This window comes from Pelophylax lessonae, assembly GCF_965119305.1.
Source record: "Pelophylax lessonae genome assembly, chromosome: 1".
Taxonomy (NCBI): domain Eukaryota; kingdom Metazoa; phylum Chordata; class Amphibia; order Anura; family Ranidae; genus Pelophylax; species Pelophylax lessonae.
Window position 1 is genome coordinate 773,939,766 of NC_138768.1, and position 22,975 is coordinate 773,962,740.

Genomic DNA, 22,975 nt, shown 5'->3' on the forward strand with positions numbered 1-22,975 from the left:
ACTATCTGAGAATTTCTTTGACCAAGAAATTTTCTATTCTGCTTCTTTGAATTTACCGTTACTGTGGTCGAAAACGGACGTCCCCACCAACGATTAGAAAATCGAACAAACTTTCTTAAAATTTATTTTAGAGGAAGACATTGTTTTGTATGGCCAGCATAAGTGACAGCCGGTGCAGGTAGCTTTTATCAAGCCACCTACCTATGACAAGGGAATCTGTCATACAATATTATATTACTGTTCTTTCTGAAAATCATAAACTTTTTTAATATTCTTTTTCTTTAAATAAAAAATAAGATCTTGGAGTCTCATATTTACCAGATTCAACCTCTAATATATATATATATATATATATATATATATATATATACCTCTAATAGTATATACAGTAGTTCTCTTCTCTTCTGTCTGGTGTTCTCAGAGTGAATTAGAGATTTCTCAATCATTCATTGACTGATGCAGTCTCTAAAGCATTTCATTAGGTTTATGCTGCCCCCCACAGGAGTAGGACACTAGGCAGAAAAAAAGTTCTGGCCACAGGCGTATGGGCAGTCCCAGGTGGTATACCCTCTGTCTTCCTGCATAGGATGTCCGTTTTAATCTGCCTAGTCAGGAGTAAGAACCTAGTTCCTTGCTGGGATCCCTGGTCCTGGGAAATTTATTATTTTTTTTTTTTTTCTAGATTCTTTTTTTTAGTTCGCTTTTTCTCTGGATTTTTTTCTCTGAGATCTACAAGAAACTAAGCTGGATCCGGTCGACGTGCTGGATGTATAGATCCAGTGGTCACCCCAGCCAGCCATTGAGCGCGCCGTCTTAGCTCTGAGCTGGGTCGGCTGCGACATAGTCCCACTGGACAGGGACTGGCCCTGTGAGTTAAACTTCTCTCCAGGTCGCACACGACTGGGTCTAGGCCTGAGTGGCAGCGTTCCTATTTAGCCAACAGCCCCCCACTTCGGCGGAGAGGGGTTCTGTCAGGAGATGGCGCCCGCCTGTTACTTTATGGTGAGTAAATGTTGGATCCCATTTTGGAGTCTGGGGGGTCCCCTCGAGGGCCCTCAGTTGCTCTGCAGGCCACCATTCTCTTGTAGCCTCGTGTGCTGAGATCATCGGCGGCGATCTTGGTACACCCAGCACGGCCATTTTTCGGTGGTCTTCTCTAATAGGAATCAGAATGGGAGTTCCTGGAGGCGTTTTTTTGTGGGTGGAGCCCCTCCCTATACCCTGGGCTGTTTCTCAGATCCTCCCTTTTTGGATCGAGATTGCTGCTGACGCGCTGTGCAGACTTTCTAGGCCTCCTGGTGCATCTTTGGTACACTGAGCCTGGGGCTCTCCAGTGCACTTTGCCTGACCTCTGGGGGGCATTGTGGCGTGGTGGAATGCTTTTTAAAAAAAACATAAATACATTTTTGGTCACTTTGTTTTCAACTTTTGCTGACGGGTTCCCCTGGTGCAACATGGACCCTAAAGATCATTTGTCCCCATCTGACCCCCTCAAGGAGGCCGCAGGGCCTTCCGAACCGCAGTGGTCTATAGATGCCATTTCGGCGGTCCTGGAATCGTTTGTGTCCCAGGTTGAGGTAGCCTTTAAAGGGCGAGGTGCTAAAAAACGCCCTCTGCCAACCCCTGCCTTATCTGATGTCTCAGATTCTGAGTCTGACTCAGCCACCGCAGACATTTCTACCTTTACTGCCGTGCAAGATAAGGTGCTGGGGGACGCAATGGTTGTATCTGTGCGTGAGACCCTTAAATTGGAGGACACAGCTGTGACGGAGGTGCAGGTTACGTTTTGGCACTCGCAAGTCATTCAGAGCGGCAAAGGTTTTGCCCTTTCCCGCGTATTTTGACGCCATGCTCAAGAGAATGGGACCGCCCAAAGCGTTCCCGTGGGGTGCCTAAGCGCTTGACGCTACCCTTTTGAGGAGTGTCTTATAAAGAAGTGGACTGTGCCACCTACGGTGGAACCCTTCGGTATCAAGACTGAATAAAGCTACCATAATCCCAGTGGAGGATTCCCGGTCCTTTAAGGATCCAACGGGCAGAAAAGTCTGGTGTTTACGGTTGCCCTTGTTTCGCAAACTGGTCTGGCAAACAAAAATCTAGTTTCTCCAGACCGGGGGACAAAGTCACCTCGGCCTGAAGGTGCGCCCTCACCCGAATCTAGGGTGACGTCTTAGCCGGTTTGTGGCTGTCCTGGATACAAGACAAATGGGTTCAGATCATATGGTTACAAGATCGAGTTTCAATCCGTACCTCTGGTAAGGTTTTTTCATTCCAATGTGCGACTATCCCCGGATCGCTTACAGGCTCTCTTTGGGGCAGTTCCGGATCTGGTAAACAGGGTGTAATATTTTCGGTTCAGTGCAAGGAACGTTTTCAGGGTTTTTATTCAAACCTGTTTAGGATCCCCAGGAAGGAAGGCAAGGTGTGTCCGATCCTGGACCTGAAGGCACTGAATTGCTTTGGGCGAGTTCAAAAATTCAAGGTGGAATCAGTTGGCACGGTGGTGGCTTCCCTACATCGGGGATTTCCTGGCCTCCATGGACTTCAAAGATGCCTACCTTTACATACCAATATGTACACGACACCAACGGTTTCTCTGTTTTGCCGTGGGAGAGGATCACTATCAGTCTGTCGCGTTGCCCCTTTTGGTCTTGCCTCTGCTCCTGGGGTCTTCACAAAAATGTTGGCTTAGGTCCTGGCACTGTTGCGGCAGCTGGGGATATTGGTCCTGGGGTACCTGGACGATCTACTTCTACATGCAGAGTCTCCTACGGTGCTGGAAATAAAATTGGATATCACCATCACCATGAGAACTCTGGAGGAGTTTGGGTGGATTCTGAACCTTCAGAAGTCATCCTTGGTCCCTTCCATGAGACTGGACTATCTGGGCCTGACTTTAGACTCTTCCTCAGCCAGGGTGTTTCTTCCTCCGAAAAAACTTCAAAAACTCCAGACTGTGGTTCAGCTGTTGCTGTCCAGAAAATGATCGTCCCTTCGGACCTGTATGAGCGTTCTGGGACTGTTGGCGGTCTCCTTCGCTCAATTCCACGTGCGGATCCTCCAGAAGGAAATCCTTCTCATATGGAACAAGAATCCAAGTTTCCTGGACAACCAGATCCATCTGAGCCAGGTGACCAGGGAGTCCCTGGTATGGTGGCTTCGGTCCCTGATGCTCAAGCTAGGAAAATCCTTCCTCCCTGTGTATTTGATGATGATCACCATGGATGCCAGTCTGTCCGGGTTGAGAGGGGTTCTCAGCAGGTTGTCTGCTCAGGGAGTATGGTCCCTGGAAGAGTCCAGGTTACCTATCAATGTTTTGCCTAGTCCACTGGACCGAGCACCTGCAGGGTTGTCCGGTGCGCAATCCAATCGGACAATGCCATGGGTTAGGTCAATCACCAAGGGGGCACAAAAGTGTCCTTGCGGCTTTAGAAGTGGCAGGCACCCTTCAGTGGTCTGAACACTTTGTTCCAGCTCTCTCCGCTATTCACATTCCAGGAGTGTCAGGTAGATTACCTCAGCCAACAGGCCTTGGATGCAGGGGAATGGTCTCTTTATCCGGATGTTTTCCGGCAGTTGTGCCTTAGTTGGGGCACTCCAGATGTGGATCTGTTGGCGTCTCGGATCAACCGAAGAGTGCAGAGGTTTGTGGCCTGCTCCTGGGACCATCTGGCAGACACCGCAGATGCACTGGTGGTCCGGTAGGGTCAGTATCAGCTGGTGCTTGCCTTTCCTCCTCTCAAATTGCTGCCAAGACTTCTTCCGCACAGGGTTCGTACGGTCCTGGAAAAGTCATGGAATTTTTAGATGACACTTTCCAGGCCTGGGAAAGTCATGGAGAATTAGTAAACCCCACTAGGTTTTGGAAAAGTCATGGAATATGAGAACTGTGGAGGAGCGGGGAGCGGATGCTTAATGATTTTTTTGTATAATTTTATTCCCTAATGATTTTATTGCCACATACTGTATTTAAATCGGTGTAAGCGTCCTTCCGGGTCCGCGGTATGCCCTTACTGTCACTGGCCAGCAGCAGCCGAAGAGATGAACCAATCAGGCAGCGGGAAGGGCCGGCCGCGGTTTGCCCTGAGACTGGCCAGCAGCAACAGCCGGGAGATTACAACCAATCAGACAGCGGAAGTGTCACTGGAGGGCGGGCCGGCCTCATGAGCGTGATGACGCGTAAGGGGGCGGTAACAGTTTTGGTTACCGCACCCCCGCGTCATCACGTTCATGCGGCCGGCCCGCCCTCCCGTGACGCTTCCGCTGCCTGATTGGTTGTAATCTCCCGGCTGTTGCTGCTGGCCAGTCAGTCTCGGGGCAAACCGCGGCCGGCCCTCCCCGCTGCCTGATTGGTTCATGTCCTCGGCTGCTGCTGGCCAGTGACTGACAGTAAGGGCAAACTGCAGACCCGGAAGGACACCTACCAGTCCTATACGCTTATACCAATGTAAAATATGTCAATAAAATTATTAAGCATCCAATCCACTGAGTGGCGCCTTTCTGTTAACTCTTTTCGGCCTGTTTGTCGGACTGTAGCTTCGGCCTAAGAGTAGTAAGCGCCGCATTTTGTGCATTTAACTGTGCCATCCATATCACAGTGTCCAGCTGCACCTTCATGACTGCCTGAACTACTTTATTCCGGCAAGCAGGAGCACCCATTTACTGTTCTTTCTCCAAGAGTAAGTGCCGCATTTGTGCATCAGATCTGTGCCATCCATACCAGTCCGCCTGCACCTCATGACTGTGGCTTGGGCCTAAAAGAGTAGGTGCTGCTTTTTGTGCATCAGACTGCCATCCATACCAGTCCGCTTGAACCTCCATCATGACTGCCTGAACTGATGCCTTAACCCCAAGCAGGAGCGGCCATTAATCTTTTTCCAGTTACAGTATATTGGTCAAATTACAAACCGGGGTAACCGTTTCAGCTAAAGTTAATGTGTTCACAGTGTTACAGCAATGCCAGGGAAATGCAGCTTTAAAAATGTATGGCTTCATGACGAAAAGTATGAGAGGTGGCTGGAGAAAGATCAGGACCCGGGACGTGCTAAATGTACAGTGTGTCGTAAAGCGTTTTGACATTTCGAACATGGGAGAGGCAGCGCTGTCTAGCCATGCTAAAGGTGCAAAGCACCAGTCTGCAGCTGCGTGCTCGACGGCTTACAATCCGATCGCTGGCTTTTTCACCCGTGTGCCTGAAGTGACACCGGCTCTCAGCTGCGGGCAGCGGTGCTTCAATCTCATCCACTGTAAAACAAGGGACCATTTTGAGTCACGCTGTATCCAGAAATGAAACCCTAACTGCAGAGGTACTGTACACTACAAAGATTGTCATTTATTTTAGTAAAAAATAAGCTGGGTGTGACATGGATTTTCTTCTTATTTAACATGTATACATAGACATTTCATGAAACTTTAGGTCATGAATATTTACGTGAAGTCATGGAATTTTATTGGTAAAAATGTGTATGAACCCTGTCCGCAGGATTGAGGTGGAAGGGATACCGGTTGTTCTTGTGGCTCTGGAGTGGCTAGTCGCAGACGCTCCTTGGAGGCTTCCTCTCTGAGGATTTATGGTCTCGGGGGCCAATCTTCCATCCTGCTTTACAGTCGCTGGCTTTGACGGCTTGGCTGTTGAAAGCCAGATGCTGAAGGACAGGGGATTGTCTGTTTCAGTGATTGCCACTTTGCCTAAAGCGAAGAAATCGACTTCTAGGAAGATTTATCATCGTATGTGAAAGTCGTATATTGCGTGGTGTGAGTCTCTTGGAGCTCCCCCTTGTGCTTACTCAGTGGCTCGGATTTTGGCCTTCCTTCAAAGGGGAGTTGATCAGAAGTTGGCCTTGCATACTATCAAGGGTCAGGTTTCGGCCTTGGCAATTTTCTTCCAAAGGCCATTACCCACCCATTCCCTGGTGCGTAACTTCATCCAGGGGTGCGATTTTTGGCACCTCCGGTGCAACCTCCGTTATCACCTTGGGGCCTTAATTTGGTGCTGTCGGTCCTTCAGAAACCTCCTTTTGAAAGTATTCAGGAGATTCCCCTGCTTACCTTATCGCAGAAGGTGGCCTTGGTGGCTATTACGTCTGAGTGCAGGGTGTCTGAACTGATGGCGTTCTGTTCTCTCTATCTGGTGGTTCACTGGGATAAAGTGGTACTTCATCCGGATCCGTTTTTCCTTCCAAAGGTGGTTTCCAGTTTTCACTTCAATAAGGACATTGTGTTACCCTCTTTGTGTCCTAAGTCAAAACATCCTAAGGAATTTGCACAAAGAAAGGTCTGCCTGCGTCTGCTGTGACTATTTCCAGATGGATGAGACAGTGGTGCAGGCTTATTCAATTAAGAGTCAGGTTTCTCTTTTCCCTGTTAGTGCATTCTACTCGGGCACGAAGTGCTTCCTGGACTTTTCGCCATTATGCATCTGTGCTTTGGGTTTGCAAGGCGGCTACCTGGTTGTCTGTTCATACCTTCACAAAATTTAGGTGGATGTGCTGGCATCTGCAGATGCCTCTTTTGTCTGCACAGATTTGCAGGCTTCTGTTTAAGAGGGCTTCTTAGCCTTCCTTGAGGGTGTTTGATGTTTTTTTTTCAGGTGGGCCTCGTCTTTTTCTGATGAGTCCTATGTTGCCTGGTTGGCTATGTTTAGCCTTGGGCACTTAATTTTCTGCTGTTCCCACCCCTCATTTGATGGCACTGCTTTGGGACGTCCCTTCTGATATGCATCAAAGACTGCGTCCGTCAATGAACGATAGAGAACTGGATTTTTGACTAACCATAAAATCCTTTTCTCTTAAATTCATTGATGGACGCAGTACCCGCCCCTCTATTTTGAGTTGGGTTGGTATTATTTCTCTGACACTGCATTGATACAAAACTGACATCCTATACAGGAAGAGAGGGGGTACCCAATGGGACTTGCCCATAAGCATAGCCAGAACTTTTTCTGCCTAGTGTCCTCCTGTAGGGGGTAGCATAACCCTACTGATATACATCAGAGACTGTGTCTGTCAATGAACTTAAGAGAAAGGGATTTTACGGTAAGTCAAAAATCCAGTTTAACTCTATCTCTATGCAGTGGTAAATATAAATAACCATATAGTTGGTTATTTATATTTACCACTGCATAGAGATATTTAAGAATAAATTGCCTTTTTTATTTGAAACTTTACATTAAATTATACACCCCACTTTTTTTTTTTTTTTATCGATTATTCAAAACCATAATCGGCCAACTAATCGATTATGAAAATAATTTGTTGCAGCCCTAAAGGGGGAGCTGGGCTAGGTGGTAGAGAGAGGGTCTTGGGTGGGACTCTGGATTACAGGGGGAAACTTAGGAGTGAGGAGGTTGTTGGGGGTGAAGGAGCTGGGGGGGAAGTAGTTGGGAGGAGAGTGTTCCCTGGGGGGGTTGGGAGGTTTGGCCTTTTGTACTGTCTTGTTACTACATTATACATGTCCAAAAAAAAAAGTTTTGGTAGCTTGAGAAAGTACTATATCCTTTGTGGTGTTTTTTGTTTTGTGGTTACAAAAGACCAGTCCCCCTGCACAAGGGGGAGAAAACCAGTAGTGTCGTAGCAGCCTTATAATCTCTAATGCAATCACAGTTACAGAACTCTGGATGGGGAAGCTGGTTTAAATAAATTGAGAGCCAAGTAGGGGGTTCTTGCAATTAACTTCCAGCAAAGGTAGTACAGGTCAACTATAAGTGAATATATATGTGCTTTTCCACTGCATGGTATGGCTCGCTTTGGCGCTTTTGCACTGCATGGTACGTGTTTGAACGGTTTGGTACAGTGGCGCTTTTCCAGTACACGGTACGGCTCGCTTAAACAGTACCACCTCGGTTGGGGTTCCAAGCGGGCTGTACCTATACCATATCCCACAATGCTTCGCATGCAGCCTTGATTATTTGTCACTACTAGCCACTGATTGGTCAGAGAATCGTTGTAATCCCACCCACTTACTAAAGTGGAAAAGCAAAACGTGCCGAGTAGAGCCTATACAGTGCTGAAACGTGCCGACTCGTACTACGCAGTGGAAAAGCAAACCGAACTGGGCCAAGCAGTGCTGAGTGGAGCCGAGCCAGTACTCGCAGTGGAAAAGTGCCATATGAATATACATGCTTAGAACAACCTTGGTCTTTTCTTTAGACCGGAATGTCCAAAAAAAAAAAAAGGCCACTTGGTCTTTTTCCTGTTAATTTTGACTATTTCATTTATATCAACCTATTATTGAAAAGTCCACTTTTAAGTAACTACCTCATCTTGATCGTAGCTGTGGCTGAGCGTTTTGCTTTAGACTTAAATATTAAATGTATGTAATGTCCAGTTTTTTGACACATTCTGTAGCACTGCAGAATATCACACATGGCATGTTATTGCTTCCCTTGTTAATACCAGATTTTTGCAAGCTGCTTTCACGTGTTTCCTTAAAATGGCATAGTGTTTAAAAATGTCACATACAAAACTTGTTCACTCTTTAACATTTTTCCCAGGTCTGCAAAATGTGACTAATGGATAGTTTAGCAGATTTTTTATTTTTTTTTAAAGAGGATTTACTTATTTTTAATGAGTGGACAGTTTAAGGTATTACTGCAACGTTAACCTAAATTAATCTTTTATTTGCTTTTCTCATTATTTGCATTTAGTTGTACAAGAGACTATTTGGGGGCTATTTGTATCAGGCATGGCGGTCTTGCTGAATGACATCTGTAAAAATAGATGTAAAATATATAAGCCTGGACATTGGGGGGACCTACCTTGTCCCAGCAGCGTAATGATATTTGACAATTTCTGTGCTGCATTACTTGGCACAAAGCAGATGCTTTACTATTGAGTTCTAGGTACAATTGCATTTTTGAGGTCCTGTGCAATAGTTTTACAGGTGTTAAACATATATAATAAAACAATTCAATTGTCTAAGCACATGCTTGTACATGTATAGCAAAATATATTTTAAAGATACGGTTGTCAAGAACCCTCTGAGTTTTTCATAGTAAAGAAAGAAATCATGTTGGGCTGCTGACTGAAGAGAATACTTTATGCTCTTGTGCACTTAATTTATAATCTGCTTAATATATCTTTCATATTTTTTTAATAAAGTGACTGACATACACAATGTTGTGTGTGGGGGTTTTTTTTTTCGTCCTTCAAGGGAATTCTTTCACCCGACTTGTGATTTCAGCACATCATTCCTTTTAGTTTGCAATTAAATAGTTTGGCGCTAACCGTGAATGCCCAATGCATCCATTAAAGATCTGTTTCAGCTTTGAATCCATCCACTGACAGGAACGGTTGGCTGCTTGAGTCACAAACATCTGTTCCAGTAAAAGGATCACTTTTACTGAGGATATAGCATACAAAGGTGTTGCTGAACTGTCCCGTAGAATAGTAAAGAGTTGGGGCTTGTTCAGAAACCAAGAATACTATCACAAAGGCTGGTGTAATTTTTCTCTTGTTACTAATGGTACATTTTTTTCTTTTTTTCCACCATAGCACCTGAAACTTTAATGCGAGCATTGGAGCTGCTGAATTACCTGGCTGCCTTAAACGATGACGGTGACCTAACTGAACTGGGATCCATGATGGCGGAGTTTCCTCTGGACCCTCAGCTTGCCAAGATGGTTATTGCCAGTTGTGAATACAACTGTTCTAATGAGATCCTATCCATAACTGCTATGTTGTCAGGTAATAGCAGGGTACTTGTAAAGGTGATGCCTGTTTCCCTCAACACACCTTCATTTCAAGACTGAATATAGCCCTATTGTAGGGGCTCTAGCTTCAGTTTACATGTGTTAAATGCAACAGCAGTGTCCATCGGTTGCCTTCTGTTCCTAACACGCTCACAGACCACTAACAGCGCATGTTTTCTTGTCACAGAATCACAAGTGACGGGATTGGTTCGGCACTTTTACGTTTCAGATTAACACAGCTGTGTTTGGGTCTGAGAGGTCTAGCAAATATGCACGGTTAGTGGCCTACGAATTTGTGTGTGTCTGAGGGAAGAATTGTCTCGTCGTTTGTATTGTCCACATCAGTCAATCCTTACTGCACAGTATAAAGAAAAAGCTGATTGGCTGTTGTGGGACAAACAAACTGCTCGAGTCCAACTGTGCAGAGCATCATTATGATTTACCTAAATGGTTTATGAAGTAAATATTGCAAGGTAGGTAGTGTCCAGTAAAAGCGGTAATTGACACATTCACAACTACATGTAAAGTACTTTTTTCCTTATGCAAAGTACACGTATACAATATCAAATCCTACAGCTATACGTTATACGAAATGGATCAATTCATGTTTAAATCACGTTGTGATGGTTACTAAGTAGCATTTCTTTCTAAAAGCCTTGGCTTATTGCAGTAAAACTTTCATATGTAATTGTGAATGTCATAGCGGTTACTCCGTATCTTGCAGAATCAAAAAAAGGATATGCACAGCTTTTTGCCAGATGGCGGAGAAAGTTTTAGCAGGCAATCAGTACAGTATGACTCTTCTAAATTTGGCCTAAAGACTATTTAAAAAAAGTGACATGTTTTCTTTTTGTTTGCTGCAGTATGTAAATATTCTTAACTGCAAAATCCCTATCGTTCTTTTAATTTAATTTTTTTTTTTTTTTTTTTTTTTTTTTAGAGCTGTTTTCAGATTATTCAGACTCAGAGCAGATGGGCAGGGCAGAGTTACTTTGGTAATAGTTTGTCTGGAGGTGGTGGCAGTCTAGTGTGTGTAGGCAAGATTTTCACTGCTCAAAAGGGTTTTTAAAATGTGTCCCCTCACATAGTTCTAATACCATCTGCATGTCCACTATAGCAGAAATATGAATTGGCAAAACGTATTTAAATGTGATTACATCATTTTACTGTTTGGCATTCATCCCAAATCGGCCTGTCTTTTTATTCCCTAAATCACATTTTCATTTCATGGGTATAGTGTAAAAAAATATAAAAATTGTGTTTTAATTGCAAGAGTAGATTAATTTGGCTACAGATAGTTGACTCTTAACCTATATAATTCCTCTTATGGGATTTTGAGGGTAACCAAAATCAGTAGAAGACTTTTCATCTCTTAAATACGCAGTTTATTACAGACATTATAATGTTAAAGGTTCGTAAGAACATTCGTCAAACTTTCATATCACCATATATGAGTTTAATACGTTGGTATGATCATATATGTGGTACTCCCAGGCAGGTTACTGCGGTTTCATTGCCCCTTGAAAATGTAATTACCTGCTTGTGTGATTGGCTTACTGATTTTCCCAGAAGTCTGCTCGAAGATAAAATTCTGATTTTTAGCATCCCCTGCAACAAAAATGTCACGTTTGGTGAGATACTCCCAAAGAGAAATCACGTTTAAGGGGATGCAGACCCTATCACTTTCCTCATTAGTCCATTGCAGCTGCTGATTGATAATTCTAAAGTCCACTCCCATACAGATTCACTAAGCACATGATCACAGACAAACAGCTATTTCTTTGGAATTACAAAAAGTAGAAATCTGCAACAATTTGTTAAAATCCCTACAATATACATAAATCACCCAGAGGGGAATTACTTTCTTCTGGGGTTACTCTTTAAACTTGATCTTTGTATTGGTCAAACCATTAGGTGACATCCTAAAGATAACTTAAAATGCTAAGTGGAGCAAATATTCCAGGTAGATACTATAAATGTAAAATTATAAAAGGGGGGAAAAAAAAGTACCGGCCTTTTATGGTGTGCAAGTCTAGCCTTTAGTCAGGTCAGTTGTGTCACTTTTTTTTATTAAACCTTGTCCTCCATAACCCTTACAGTGAGGAATATCCGAAGCTTGTGGAGAGATTATGCAGGCTGCTCTTTTGAAAGTGCTAACTGCCTGGCTGTTTCTAGTTCCCAGTTCCCATCCCAGAACAGTCATGTGACATCTGAGCTGCTGGGTCTGCATACATGTTTTCCAGAGGAGGGTTCCTGGAGTTGAAGCCTGCATAATTCTGTCAGCACAGATTTTCCTTTTAAACCATTTTTATTTGTATTTCATCAACGTAAAGTCAGTCTTCAGAATGTTCTTAGCTTTCATCTGTTTGTGTGCCTGATGATCACACACAAACTTTTCAGACCAGCAATTTATTTTAATTGGAAATCACAGCATGCCTATTCCTCCTTGTGCTTTTGCGCTGTACATCATCTTGGTGTGGCAGTCAATGGGAAATACTTTGATCCTGTCATGCAAGCTGGATTTTTGGTCTCTGGGAGGATTGCAAACATGGAAAGCTCCGGAGAAGCCATAAAAAATGTCTGGTGACCATAGTATAGTATATTTTAACTTGTTAACCAAACCCAGTGAGTGTTTATATTTAATCCCAAGCATGCAAGATGAAAAGCAATTCTTGCAGTGTGCCCCCCCCCCCCCCCCCTTGCAGTGAACATGAAGAGCAGTTGTACTTATTCCTCACTCCTGAAGTTGTCTTCCCAGTCATGTGTCCAATCCCCCAATTCTGCTGCTCTTTGCCACTCTGTCAATCCCAAGCACTTTGAAGTCATTATGTTCAATGCAGGACCATCAATCCTGCTTTGTAAGTGAGGGTCTCAACCCAAATCACTGTTGGGGTCCCAACCTAGCTGTTTGTTTCATCTAGGTCAGAATGAACATTCAACCCTTGTATTTTTGGGGGAGGCCAACTGTGTGGTTAATTTTATTTTAACCTGCAGTTCAGCTTTACCTTTTCAAGTAGTACTTAGGTCTTTTTTTTCCTCCAAGTTGGAAGAAATTTGACAGAAACGTTGTCCTCTAATCCACTGGTTTTGTTTCAAATAGTTGGGTAAATGAAACCATTAACAAAAAAATGGAAAACCTTAATAGATTTGTACACAATATGGGGGTAGGGATAATAAGGGCTTCTTAGCATTACTTTCTCCACACCAGGGATAATCCAGTAAATATTGCCTTATAAAATGGTATATACTTTTAAATAGTTGAGGGACACTGTTCTGTTCTTCACATTTGCTTACATTGTACTTTGTGAGCACATGCAAGAAAAAGGTGTACGCTGAAATTGTATTTGACAGCATTTCAATGTTTTTGCTACAGTCCACTACTGCCACCACCTCCACACCACACCATGCCAGCTGTGGTTTTATTCAGCTAAGTCTAAGGAATAGCCTTTAGTGGCCACAATGCTGCAACTCAGTTTTAATAGGTTCAATCTTGAAGAGGCAGCCGTTTTGGATCATTTCATTGAGACTTTGTGATTGTAATGCATACAATTGCTCCAATGATGGCTGTCATGTTGTTACCTACATAAGTATTAGCTCTTATAATCAGGTTCTCTGTAGTTGTGAAACCCTCTTGTCTTACAGATGTGGTTAGTTGTTGATGTAGTAAGCAGCCCAAGATGCAGTTGGAGGCCAATCCTGCCCTGCCCTATGCTCTGTGAACTGACCTAGCTAGGCCTTGTTCCTCTGTCAGTGAATGCGTGACTCATCGATATGGGCATTTGTGTTGGGCCCATACCAACCTTGTTTAGTCCCACAGTGTTTTATTCGACCCACGGAAGTCAAGAAAGCTGCAGATGAAGCCAAGATGAGGTTTGCCCACATAGATGGTGATCATCTGACACTGCTGAATGTCTACCACGCTTTCAAACAAAGTGAGTTTTCCTTAAATTCTTTTCTCTGTGTTTATGTACACATAACACTTGAAAATACACTTAATAGGCATTTCTGTTTGCTTTTTATGTAAGGAAAATGTGTGAAAAAGTGTGTTGTGCCCTTGCACATCCGCAGTAAAACACAAGATGCAGTTAGGCCCATATGTATTAGGACACAGGCACTATTTCAGTTATTTACCAAAACATCACTCTACAGTTCTAAAATGGATTTGAGCTGAAAGCGCCCACTCACTTAATTGTGCCCACCCCCCCTTTTTTTCCCCAAGGTACCAAAAGTAATTGGACAATTGAATCAAAAGATGTTTCATGGCCAGGTGTGGGCTGCTACCTCTTTATTTCTTCATCAATTAAGCAGGTAAAAGGTCTGGAGTTGATTACAAATGCTAAACCAAACTTAGAATCTTTTGCTGGGAACCTTCATCGTGCGTTCAAAGGAGCCGTTCATGCAAGTGTAATAGGCCACTAAGGCTTCAAAAACTAAACAAATCCATCAGAGCGATAATGGCAACATTAGGGGTGGCCAAATCAACAGTTTGGTACATTCTAATGAAAGAACCACCAACTGGTGAGCTCAGCAACATAAAAAGACCTGGACGTCCACTGAAGACAACAGTGGTGGTGGGTGATTGCAGGATCCGCTCTATGGTAAAGAAAAACCCATTCACAACATCCATCCAGACAAGTAGAGGGCACTCTCCTGGAGGTGGGCGTATCATTGTCAAAGTCTACAATCAAAGACTTCATGAGAACAAAAACAGACTGTTCACCACAAGGTGCAAATCATTCATAAGCCTGAAGAATAGAAAAGCCAGATTCGACTTTGCCAATAAAAAAGAAAAAAAAAAAGCCAGACTTCTGGAAAAGCATTCTTTGGACGGATGAAACTAATAACAATCTGTACCAGAATGACGGGAAGAAAAGTGTGGCGAAGGCTTGAAACAGCTCAGGATCCAAAGAACACATCTGTAAAACATGGTGGAGGCAGTGTGATGGCATGGGCATGCATGGCTTCCAGTGGCACTGGGTCATTGGTGTTTGTTGATGTGAAAGAAGCAGCCGGATGAATTCCGCAGTGTTTAGAGATATACGGTCAGCCCAGATTCAGCCAAATGCAGCAAAGTTGATTGGATGGCGCTTCAAAGTACAGATGGACAATGATCCAAAACACACTGCAAAAGCAACCCAGGAGCTTTTGAAGGAAAGTGGAATACTGTGCAATGGCTGAGTCAATCACCTGATCTCAACCCAATTGAGCATGCATTTCACTTGCTGAAGGCAAAACTAAAGGCCGAAAGACCCACAGACAAAGAACTGAAAATAGCTGCAGTTACAGCCTGGCAAAGCATCAGAAAGGAGGAAACCCAGTTTTCTCTTATGTCCTCTGACAGTCGCCACCCACTCATACAGTCTTCACTTATGGGTATTGACCTCTTATCCACAGGAGTAAGCTAGGCAGAAGATTTTGTTAGAAACATTCACAAAACTTTGCATAGACACACCTACAGGAGGCTGTCCCTCTGGTCCAATACCCCCTGCTATCCTCATTCCCAATTCAGTTTGTCTTTTGCCTAGTTAGGAGTAAGATAGGCTTCCCTGTGCTGGGGCTACAGTCTCAGCCTTTTCTTCTGTTTTCTTACATTTTATTTTATACTAAGGTGTTTTCTTTGCACTGATAGCTTTTTATTTGTTCCTGCGCTTAGTTAGTCAGACTTCGGAATACTACAGCGTTTGCGGAGCTGGGAATCGGACTGGTTGTACTAGAGCCTTACGGAATCCCAGCCCGCCATCGAGCGTTTAGCAGGCTACGCATACGCCCTGGCCTCACAAACGACCTGTCCCTGTCCTTAAGGACAAAGCCCGCAAAGTGGCCACTTCGCTAGGATGCCTCAACTGCGGTACGCCGTGTGTTGCTAGAATCCTCTTTTGGCTGACGGCACCCCCACCACCTGGGATGGGAGGCTTCCCATCGCAGAGTGGCGCCGACGAATTTGCATGGATCGGTGAGTACCATGCTACCCCCCTCTGTCTATGACGTATGCCCAGGGGTGTGTGTGTGTGGGGCCTTCTCTCATGGGGATGGCAGTCTGTTTAGAGTCTGTGTGATCCCCCTCATGTCGGTCTGTGTGGTCCCTGTGTCTCCCTCACGGTCCCTGCTGGGGTGCTATTTGCGGTCATGCCGCTCTGTGGGGGGTTTGCGAGGGTCCCTGAGTCCCTCGGGAGTGTGTTGTGTAACTTTGGGGGTACAGGTATGGTTGTGGGGGCCGCTGCGGTGTAAAAATAGTGGGGCCACCATTTTGGATGTGGGCAGGCTGTTCTGGCTTCATGTATGGGCAGTCAGCAGTCATTTTCTCTAGTGTAATTCGCGCCCTTCGGGCGCCCTCTTGCGTGTGGCAATGTTTCTTTGCTTTGGGTTCGGCGGACATTTTCCCGGAGCCTCCCCATTACTTTGCATTGGCAGCCATTTTTGCTTAGCTCAGACCACTGTTGGGCCTCTAGCGGCGTGACGTCATTTCCTTCATCCTGACGATCCGATCGTGCTGGGAGTGTGGTAACACTTCTGGGGGGCTTGTGTGCTGGTTTTTTAGGGTACTACCTTTGCTGGCAGTATTATGTTCGGGTCCTTAGTGCTATAGACTAGTCCTCATTGCGGCGGAATCCGCCGCTGTCACTTAAAGGGCCAGCGCCATACATTTTTTAAATGTGTGTTATGGAGTCCCAGGACAGCAAATTCCCCCCAGCTCTGCGATGGGCTCCCTTACTGCTGCATTGCGACTTTGCCGTCTAAAGTGGATCTGTTGATGTCTGAGCTGGCCTCTAGAAAACGGCCCAGGCTTTCTCAGTCTTCTGATTCAGAGCTGGAATGGTTGCCATGGACTGTGTGCCCCCTGAAGGGTCCCAGTCCTCTGTCGGAAGGGGAGGAGGATAAGGGTGACGACTCCCCCCTCTGGGTCAGCCAAAGAACACGCTGCTATGCCCGCGCTTATTAGTTCTGTTACAGATGCGCTACACTTAGAGGATGAGCCCCGGCCACCGGGTAACCGGTCTTCCTTTGGCACCTGCAGAACCCAGACAGCGGCTCAGGTATTTCCCTGTCCTGCTGAGTTTCACGAAACGGTGAATGAACAATGGCGCACTTTAAAGCCCATTTTTGTGGTACCTAAATGGTTATCGCTTTGCGTCTCCAACGGATTTGCGCTGGACTGTGGCCCCTAAGGTGGACCACACGGTATCCAGATTACACAAGGCCACTCTGATGCCCACGGAGGCTTATCCGGTGCTTAGAGACCCGGCGGATAGGCGGGTGGAATCTCTTACCCGCCACTCCTATGTGGTGGTAGGTTCCTTGCTGAAGACCGTGTTCACCTCAGTAATGGTCTCTCAGGCTCTGGTGGAGTGCACTAAGGTGCTCAGACGCACCCTTGTGGCTGATTCCGCCCCTCCTGCTACTTTGGTGATGGTGGACCAAATTATTCAGGCGGTTTTATGCCTGTGTGATGCGGCCTTGATTGAGGCCCCTTTAGTCTCACGCTTATCTGCTGTTGCAGTGCTAATCTGTCCCCTTGTGTGGCTGTAAAGCTGGTCGGCCAACCAGACTTCCAGGAAGACGGTGTCTGACATCCCTTATGCAGGGAATCGCCTTTTTTGGGGACTCGCTGGGCAAGTTGGTTAAGGGGGTCACTGGGGGTAAAAGCACTCTGCTGCCCCATGTGTCCAAGGGTAAGTTTTTTCCGTGGTAAGCGGGGTCCTTCCTTTAAACCTAACCAGGGGTCCTTTCATGCCTTTCAGGCACAGGACTAGGGCAAATCCTTTATGGCCTCTGGTGGCCAGAAGAAGCCTTCGGCGGGCAAGTCTAAAGCCGCCCACTCTGGCACGGCAGCCCCGTCTGCCATTCAGGACAGATGGGTTCAGGAACTCATTCGGTCGGAGTACAAGATCAAATTTCGATCGTGCCCAGCAGACATATATTCTTTCCCTCAAATCTTCATTTGACCCCAGATTGTTTTCAAGATCTCCAACGGGCGGTTCAGGATCTCCTCGCCCAGGGGGTGATCGTCCCGGTGTCGCATCGGGACGGGTTTTGGGGGTTTTTACTCAAATCTATTCACGGTGCCCAGAAAAGGAGGTCAAGGTGCGTCCAATTCTGGAACTACAGTTTCTAAACCGCTTTATGCGGGTTCAAAAATTCTGTATGGAATCCCTCCGATTTGTGGTGGCCTCTCTGAGCCCAGAAGATTCCGGGCTTCAATCGATCTCAAGGATGCGTATCTACACATCCCTAACTTGGAGGGTCATCGGAGGTACCTCCGATTCGCAATCGCGGAGGAGCACTAGCAGTTCGTGATGTTACCTTTCGGTCTCGCTTCGGCTCCAAGGGTGTTTACCAAAGTTTTGACTCCTGTTCTGGTCCTGTTGCGGGCGCAGGGTATCGCAATCCTTGGATATCTGGACGATCTCCTGTTAAGATCGGGTTCCAGTCCAACTCTGTGGCACGATCTGTCAACCACGGTTCAGACGCTCCAGGAGTTCAGGAGGGCCATCAACTTTCAGAAGTCGACATTGTCCCCTTCTGTTCGTCTCCCTTACCTGGGAATGGTCCTGGACTCCGCCCATGCGAGAGTTTTCCTGCCGGAGGACAAACTCCGGACTCTTCAGAACGAGGTCAGGTCCCCCAACGAATCCTCCTCACTCAGGACCTGCATGCGGTCCCAAGGATTGATGGTGTCAGCCTTCGAGGCGATGCCGTTTGCAAGTTCCACACGCAATCTCTGCAAGAGGAGATCCTAGCCGGGTGGTACAGGCATCCTTAGTCCTTGGTAAGGTGGATACCTTGAGTCACTGGGTCAGAGCGGACCTTCTATTGTGGCTCCAGTCTCCGGCTCTAGCGGAAGGGAAATCCTTCCGGCCGTTATGGACGGTGATCGCCACGGACGCCTGTCAGGCTGGGGTGGCGTTCTGGGCAAATTGTCTGCCCAGGGCACTTGGTTGGAGGAGGAATCCTCCCTACCGAACTGTCTTGGAAGACGGTGTTTGCTCCGTTGGTGGGATCGTCTTCAGGGCCACCCTGTGTGGCTGCAGACGGACAACACCACTGCGGTGGCGTACATCAATCACCAAGGGGGCACCAGGAGTGCCCGGGCGGCCAAGAAAGTGGCCGAGGTTCTGCCTTGGCCTGAGATGCGGGCCTCTGCGTTTTCGGCAGTTCACATTCCGGGTGTGGAAAACTGGCAGGCCGACTATCTGAGTCATGGATACAAAATGTGGCGCTAATCTTGTTACTGTCTGCACAGAACGTCCTTAACAGTTGCGGATGGCATGCAACAGTTCTTATATCTTTCACATGAATGCACAATGGAAAATTCAAAAAGAAAGAAGTGAAGATCCTCAGCGAGGGAAACCACCACCAGGCACCCGCACACACTGATCCTTACCAGATCCCAATGACCCTCATCACAAAGGTCAGAAGCGCTTAATACACAAGCCCTGGGAAGCCGCGATCCTTCACTCTTCCTCACTTGTTCGTACCAATAAAGCAGGCAGTCATCCAATCCTTACGGGGTCCCCATAGGAGGAAACAAAACGCCACCTCATAGTGTATACTGTTTAAAAGTTTATTAGCCCCAAAGGATAAAAATTAGACTTACTAGACAGCCGCTAATAGAGAGCGTTGCAAATTCACCTTCCTATGGTTGGGTGCTCGTGCACCCCACCAGCAAAATGGCCGCCGTGTCTCTTCCTCGTGTGGCGTGCGTCGCCGTAGGCTCCACCCGACGCGTTTCGTCAGAGATTGACGTCGTCAAGGGGTGTGGTCCTACGGCGTCGACGCCATATATATATATATATATATATATATATATATATATATATATATATATATATATATATATATATATATATATATATATATATATATATATATAGTATTGAGACGGGCGGAAATAATCAGATTCACCAGTACCCGGAAACGGTCTGCTGGCGCTCCACCGCCCGGATATGGCAGATACAGAGACCAACACGGAGGTATAACAACCCCCTTACAGCGATCACCACATAACATGGGACCAGCTTTGGTAAAAAAGGTTAAAAGACCAGTCTTATAATAGAAACTGGAAATTCATAACAATACTTTCAGTAAAAACTGCACGCCACTGATCGGAGATCACAGCGCCCTCTGGTGCTTACACTTAAAACCATAAGTAGGAGAAAGATGCCGCACTCTCTTCACATAGCGGTAAAATACATGTAAATTACAATAAAATACATAAATGGAAATTAAAAATAATCAAGTTAAGAAGAAATTGGACAATGAATTCAGATCTTCTCGATGGCACTCTAGATGAAAATATTAAACACTAAAATGTTCATCCAAATCAAATCACAATAAATGAAACCAAGGGTCCATATTATCTGAATCGCCAAACCTCGGACCAAGGGGGAATGGTCCCTACACCCGGAGGTGTTTCAGATGCTGCGGCGCGATTGCGCGCCTCCTCTAAACGACAAGTTGGGAAGGTTCGTGGCAAGAACACGCGATCCTCTGGCAGCCGCCTCGGACGCGCTGGTGGTGCCTTGGAATCAGTATCTCCTGATTTATGCCTCCTCCCCCACCCCACCCGGTCCAGTTGTTGTCACGTTTCCTTCGCAGGTTGGTCTCAGAACCGAGGTTGGTGGTCCTGGGGGCCCCGACTAGCCGCGCCGGTCTTGGTACGCGGACATCATGCAAATGGTCGTCGTGCCTCCCTGGCGACTCCCCTTACGAGACGATCTGTTGTCTCGGGCTGCTCTTCGGTCCTGCCTTACAGTCGCTGGCTTTGACGGCGTGGCTGTTAAAAGCCAGGTCTTGAGAGAGCGGGGTCTCTCGTCGACGGTCATTCCTACCTTGCTTGGAGTTAGGAATGCCTCGTCTGGTAAGATTTGTCGTCGTACCTGGATGGCTTTCTTCGCCTGGTGCGAATCGCAGGGTTTCCATCCTCGCTCCCTTTCGGTGGCGAGGGTGTTAGCCTTCCTGCAATCCGGTGTGGACCAACGTCTTGCGCTGACCACTATTAATGGTCAGATATCTGCGCTGGCCATTCTTTTCCAGCGCCCCTTGGCGTCAAATTCCTTGAGCCGCACCTTTATTCAAGGAGTACGTCATCTGGCCCCCCCCCCTTGGAGGGCGCCCTTAGCCCCTTGGGGCTTGAATTTAGTTCTGTCCGTTTTGCAACGGCCTCCATTTGAGAACATCAGGGAGATTCTTCTGGCTGCGCTGTCAGGGAAAGTCTCCTTTCTGGTGGCGATCACATCTGCTCTGAGTGTCGGAGTTGGCGGCCCTATCTTGCAGCTCCCCCTACCTGGTTGTTCATAGGGAGGTCTTGCGACCTCCTCAATCCTTCCTTCCGAAGGTGATGTCTGAAACCCATCTCCATGTGGACATTGTTTTACCTTCCCTGTGTGCGAATCCTAAGGAGTTTGTCTTGCATTCTTTAGATGTCAGGTTGTTAGTTGTCAGGGCGATCAGGGTTTACCTGTCGTTTACCGAATCCTTCTGAAAGTCAGATTCTCTTTTTGTCCTTCCTGAGGACCTCGGAAGGGTATGGCTACGTCTGCGGCAACCATTTCTGAATGGTTCAGACGGACGGTTGTACAGGCTTCTTCGCTTAGGGAACGGGTTCCGCCCTTCCCTGTCAGGGCGCACTCTTCCGAGCGGTGGGTGCGTCTTGGGCCTTTCGCCATCAGGCGGCAGGGTCCCTAGTGTGCCAGCGGCGACCTGGTCGTCCGTGCACGCCTTTACAACATTTACACACTTGATGTTTAGGCATCAGCAGATGCCTCCTTTGGCTGCAAAGTTGTGAGTGCAGCAGTACTCGGGGGGGGGGGGGGGGGAGGATTCATGGCGTTTTTAGCCAGTCCCCTCCTGTTGGGGTTCCCCCCCCCCCCCCCCCCTTGGTTATTTTGCCTTCCTGGGTTTGTTTGCTCCTGTTGAGCTTTCCTGTTACCCGGTGGGTTACCTTTCTGGTTCAGATAAGGTTCTTTTATCTGATCTTGGGTGCTTCGTTACCTTGAGACGGTTGCGTTTCCCACCCCTCATGTCTACACTGCTTTGGGACATCCCATAAGTGAAGACTGTATGAATGGGCGGCGACTGTCAGAGGACTTAAGAGAAAATAGAATTTTTGTAAGATCTTACCGTAAAATTATTTTCTCTGAGTCCTCGGACAGTCGCCGCCCCCCACCCCTCTTTTGGGGTTCATGGACTATCTACTGCTTGCTACCAAACTGAATTTGTAATGAGGCTAGCCGGGGGTATTGGACCAGAGGGACAGCCCCCTGTAGGTGTGTCTATGCAAAGTTTTTGACAGTTTCTAACAATCTTCGGCCTAGCTTACTCCTGTGGATAAGAGGTCAATACCCATAAGCGAAGACTGTATGAGTGGGCGGCGACTGTCAGAGGACTCAGAGAAAATAATTTTACAGTAAGATCTTACAAAAATTCTATTGGGTTCCGGACTTCAGGGAGCCATTGCCAGTAAAGGATTCTCAACACAATATTAAAAATGAACATTTATTTATGATATTCATTTGTCCAATTACATTTGAGCCCCTGAAAATGGGGTGATTGTGTATAAAAATGGTTGCAGTTGCTAAAATTTGTGATTGATTCTTATGTTCAACCCCTTGAACTTCAAGCTGAAAGACTGCACTTCAAATTGATGTGGATTGTTTTGTTTTAATTTTTTCTGGTGGCATACAGAGCCAAAAGTATGAAAATTGTGCCTGTGTCCAAATATATATTAACCTTGTTAAACAGAGTCCTGGGTTTACTATCCCTTCCAAATTTGAACCAGCTTGGAAATGATATGCATGCCAGAATGGACTGGCTGCTTAGGCTGTAATGTATATGCTAATTTAGCTTGTGTTACTGTAAGCAACACTATGTTCCGGCAGCACTACAAACCGCTTCCCCTCTACTATTCGCTATATACTTGGGTGTATCGCATCTCAACTATTTAGGAAAATATGGAGAGGTGGATGGATGATGTAAGGATCTCCATCTCAGCCAATCAGATGAAGTCATGTATACATTGAGGAAAAAGGCTTCTCCTAAATGACAGAGATGCAATCAAACTGATTGTCTATATTCTGGAGTGGAGGGGATTACTCATACTTCTGCTGGAACCCAGTACTGCCTTCTGTAACAGTATATTACAGCCTAAGCAGTAGCCAGTCCTTTCTGGCATGTAGAGCATTTTGTCCAAGCTGGTGCAAACAAACTGTTGAGAAATCAAGGTTTCCTGCCACTTTTCAAGTTTTGTTCCATCTTGAAAACCTAGAATGTAACCTGTATTTATTTTTA

The 22,975-nt window shown here is 46.1% G+C and overlaps 1 protein-coding gene across 1 annotated transcript in view; it reads left to right on the plus strand.

Annotated features, from left to right (window-relative positions):
* Positions 1-22,975, plus strand: part of DHX15 (DEAH-box helicase 15) — a 75,560-nt gene that overhangs the window by 42,782 nt on the left and 9,803 nt on the right. Inside the window, exons 10-11 of the mRNA XM_082267851.1 lie at positions 9,492-9,683; positions 13,498-13,620. Of these exons, the coding sequence (XP_082123977.1) occupies positions 9,492-9,683; positions 13,498-13,620 (315 nt within the window). The remainder of the gene's footprint in view (positions 1-9,491; positions 9,684-13,497; positions 13,621-22,975) is intronic.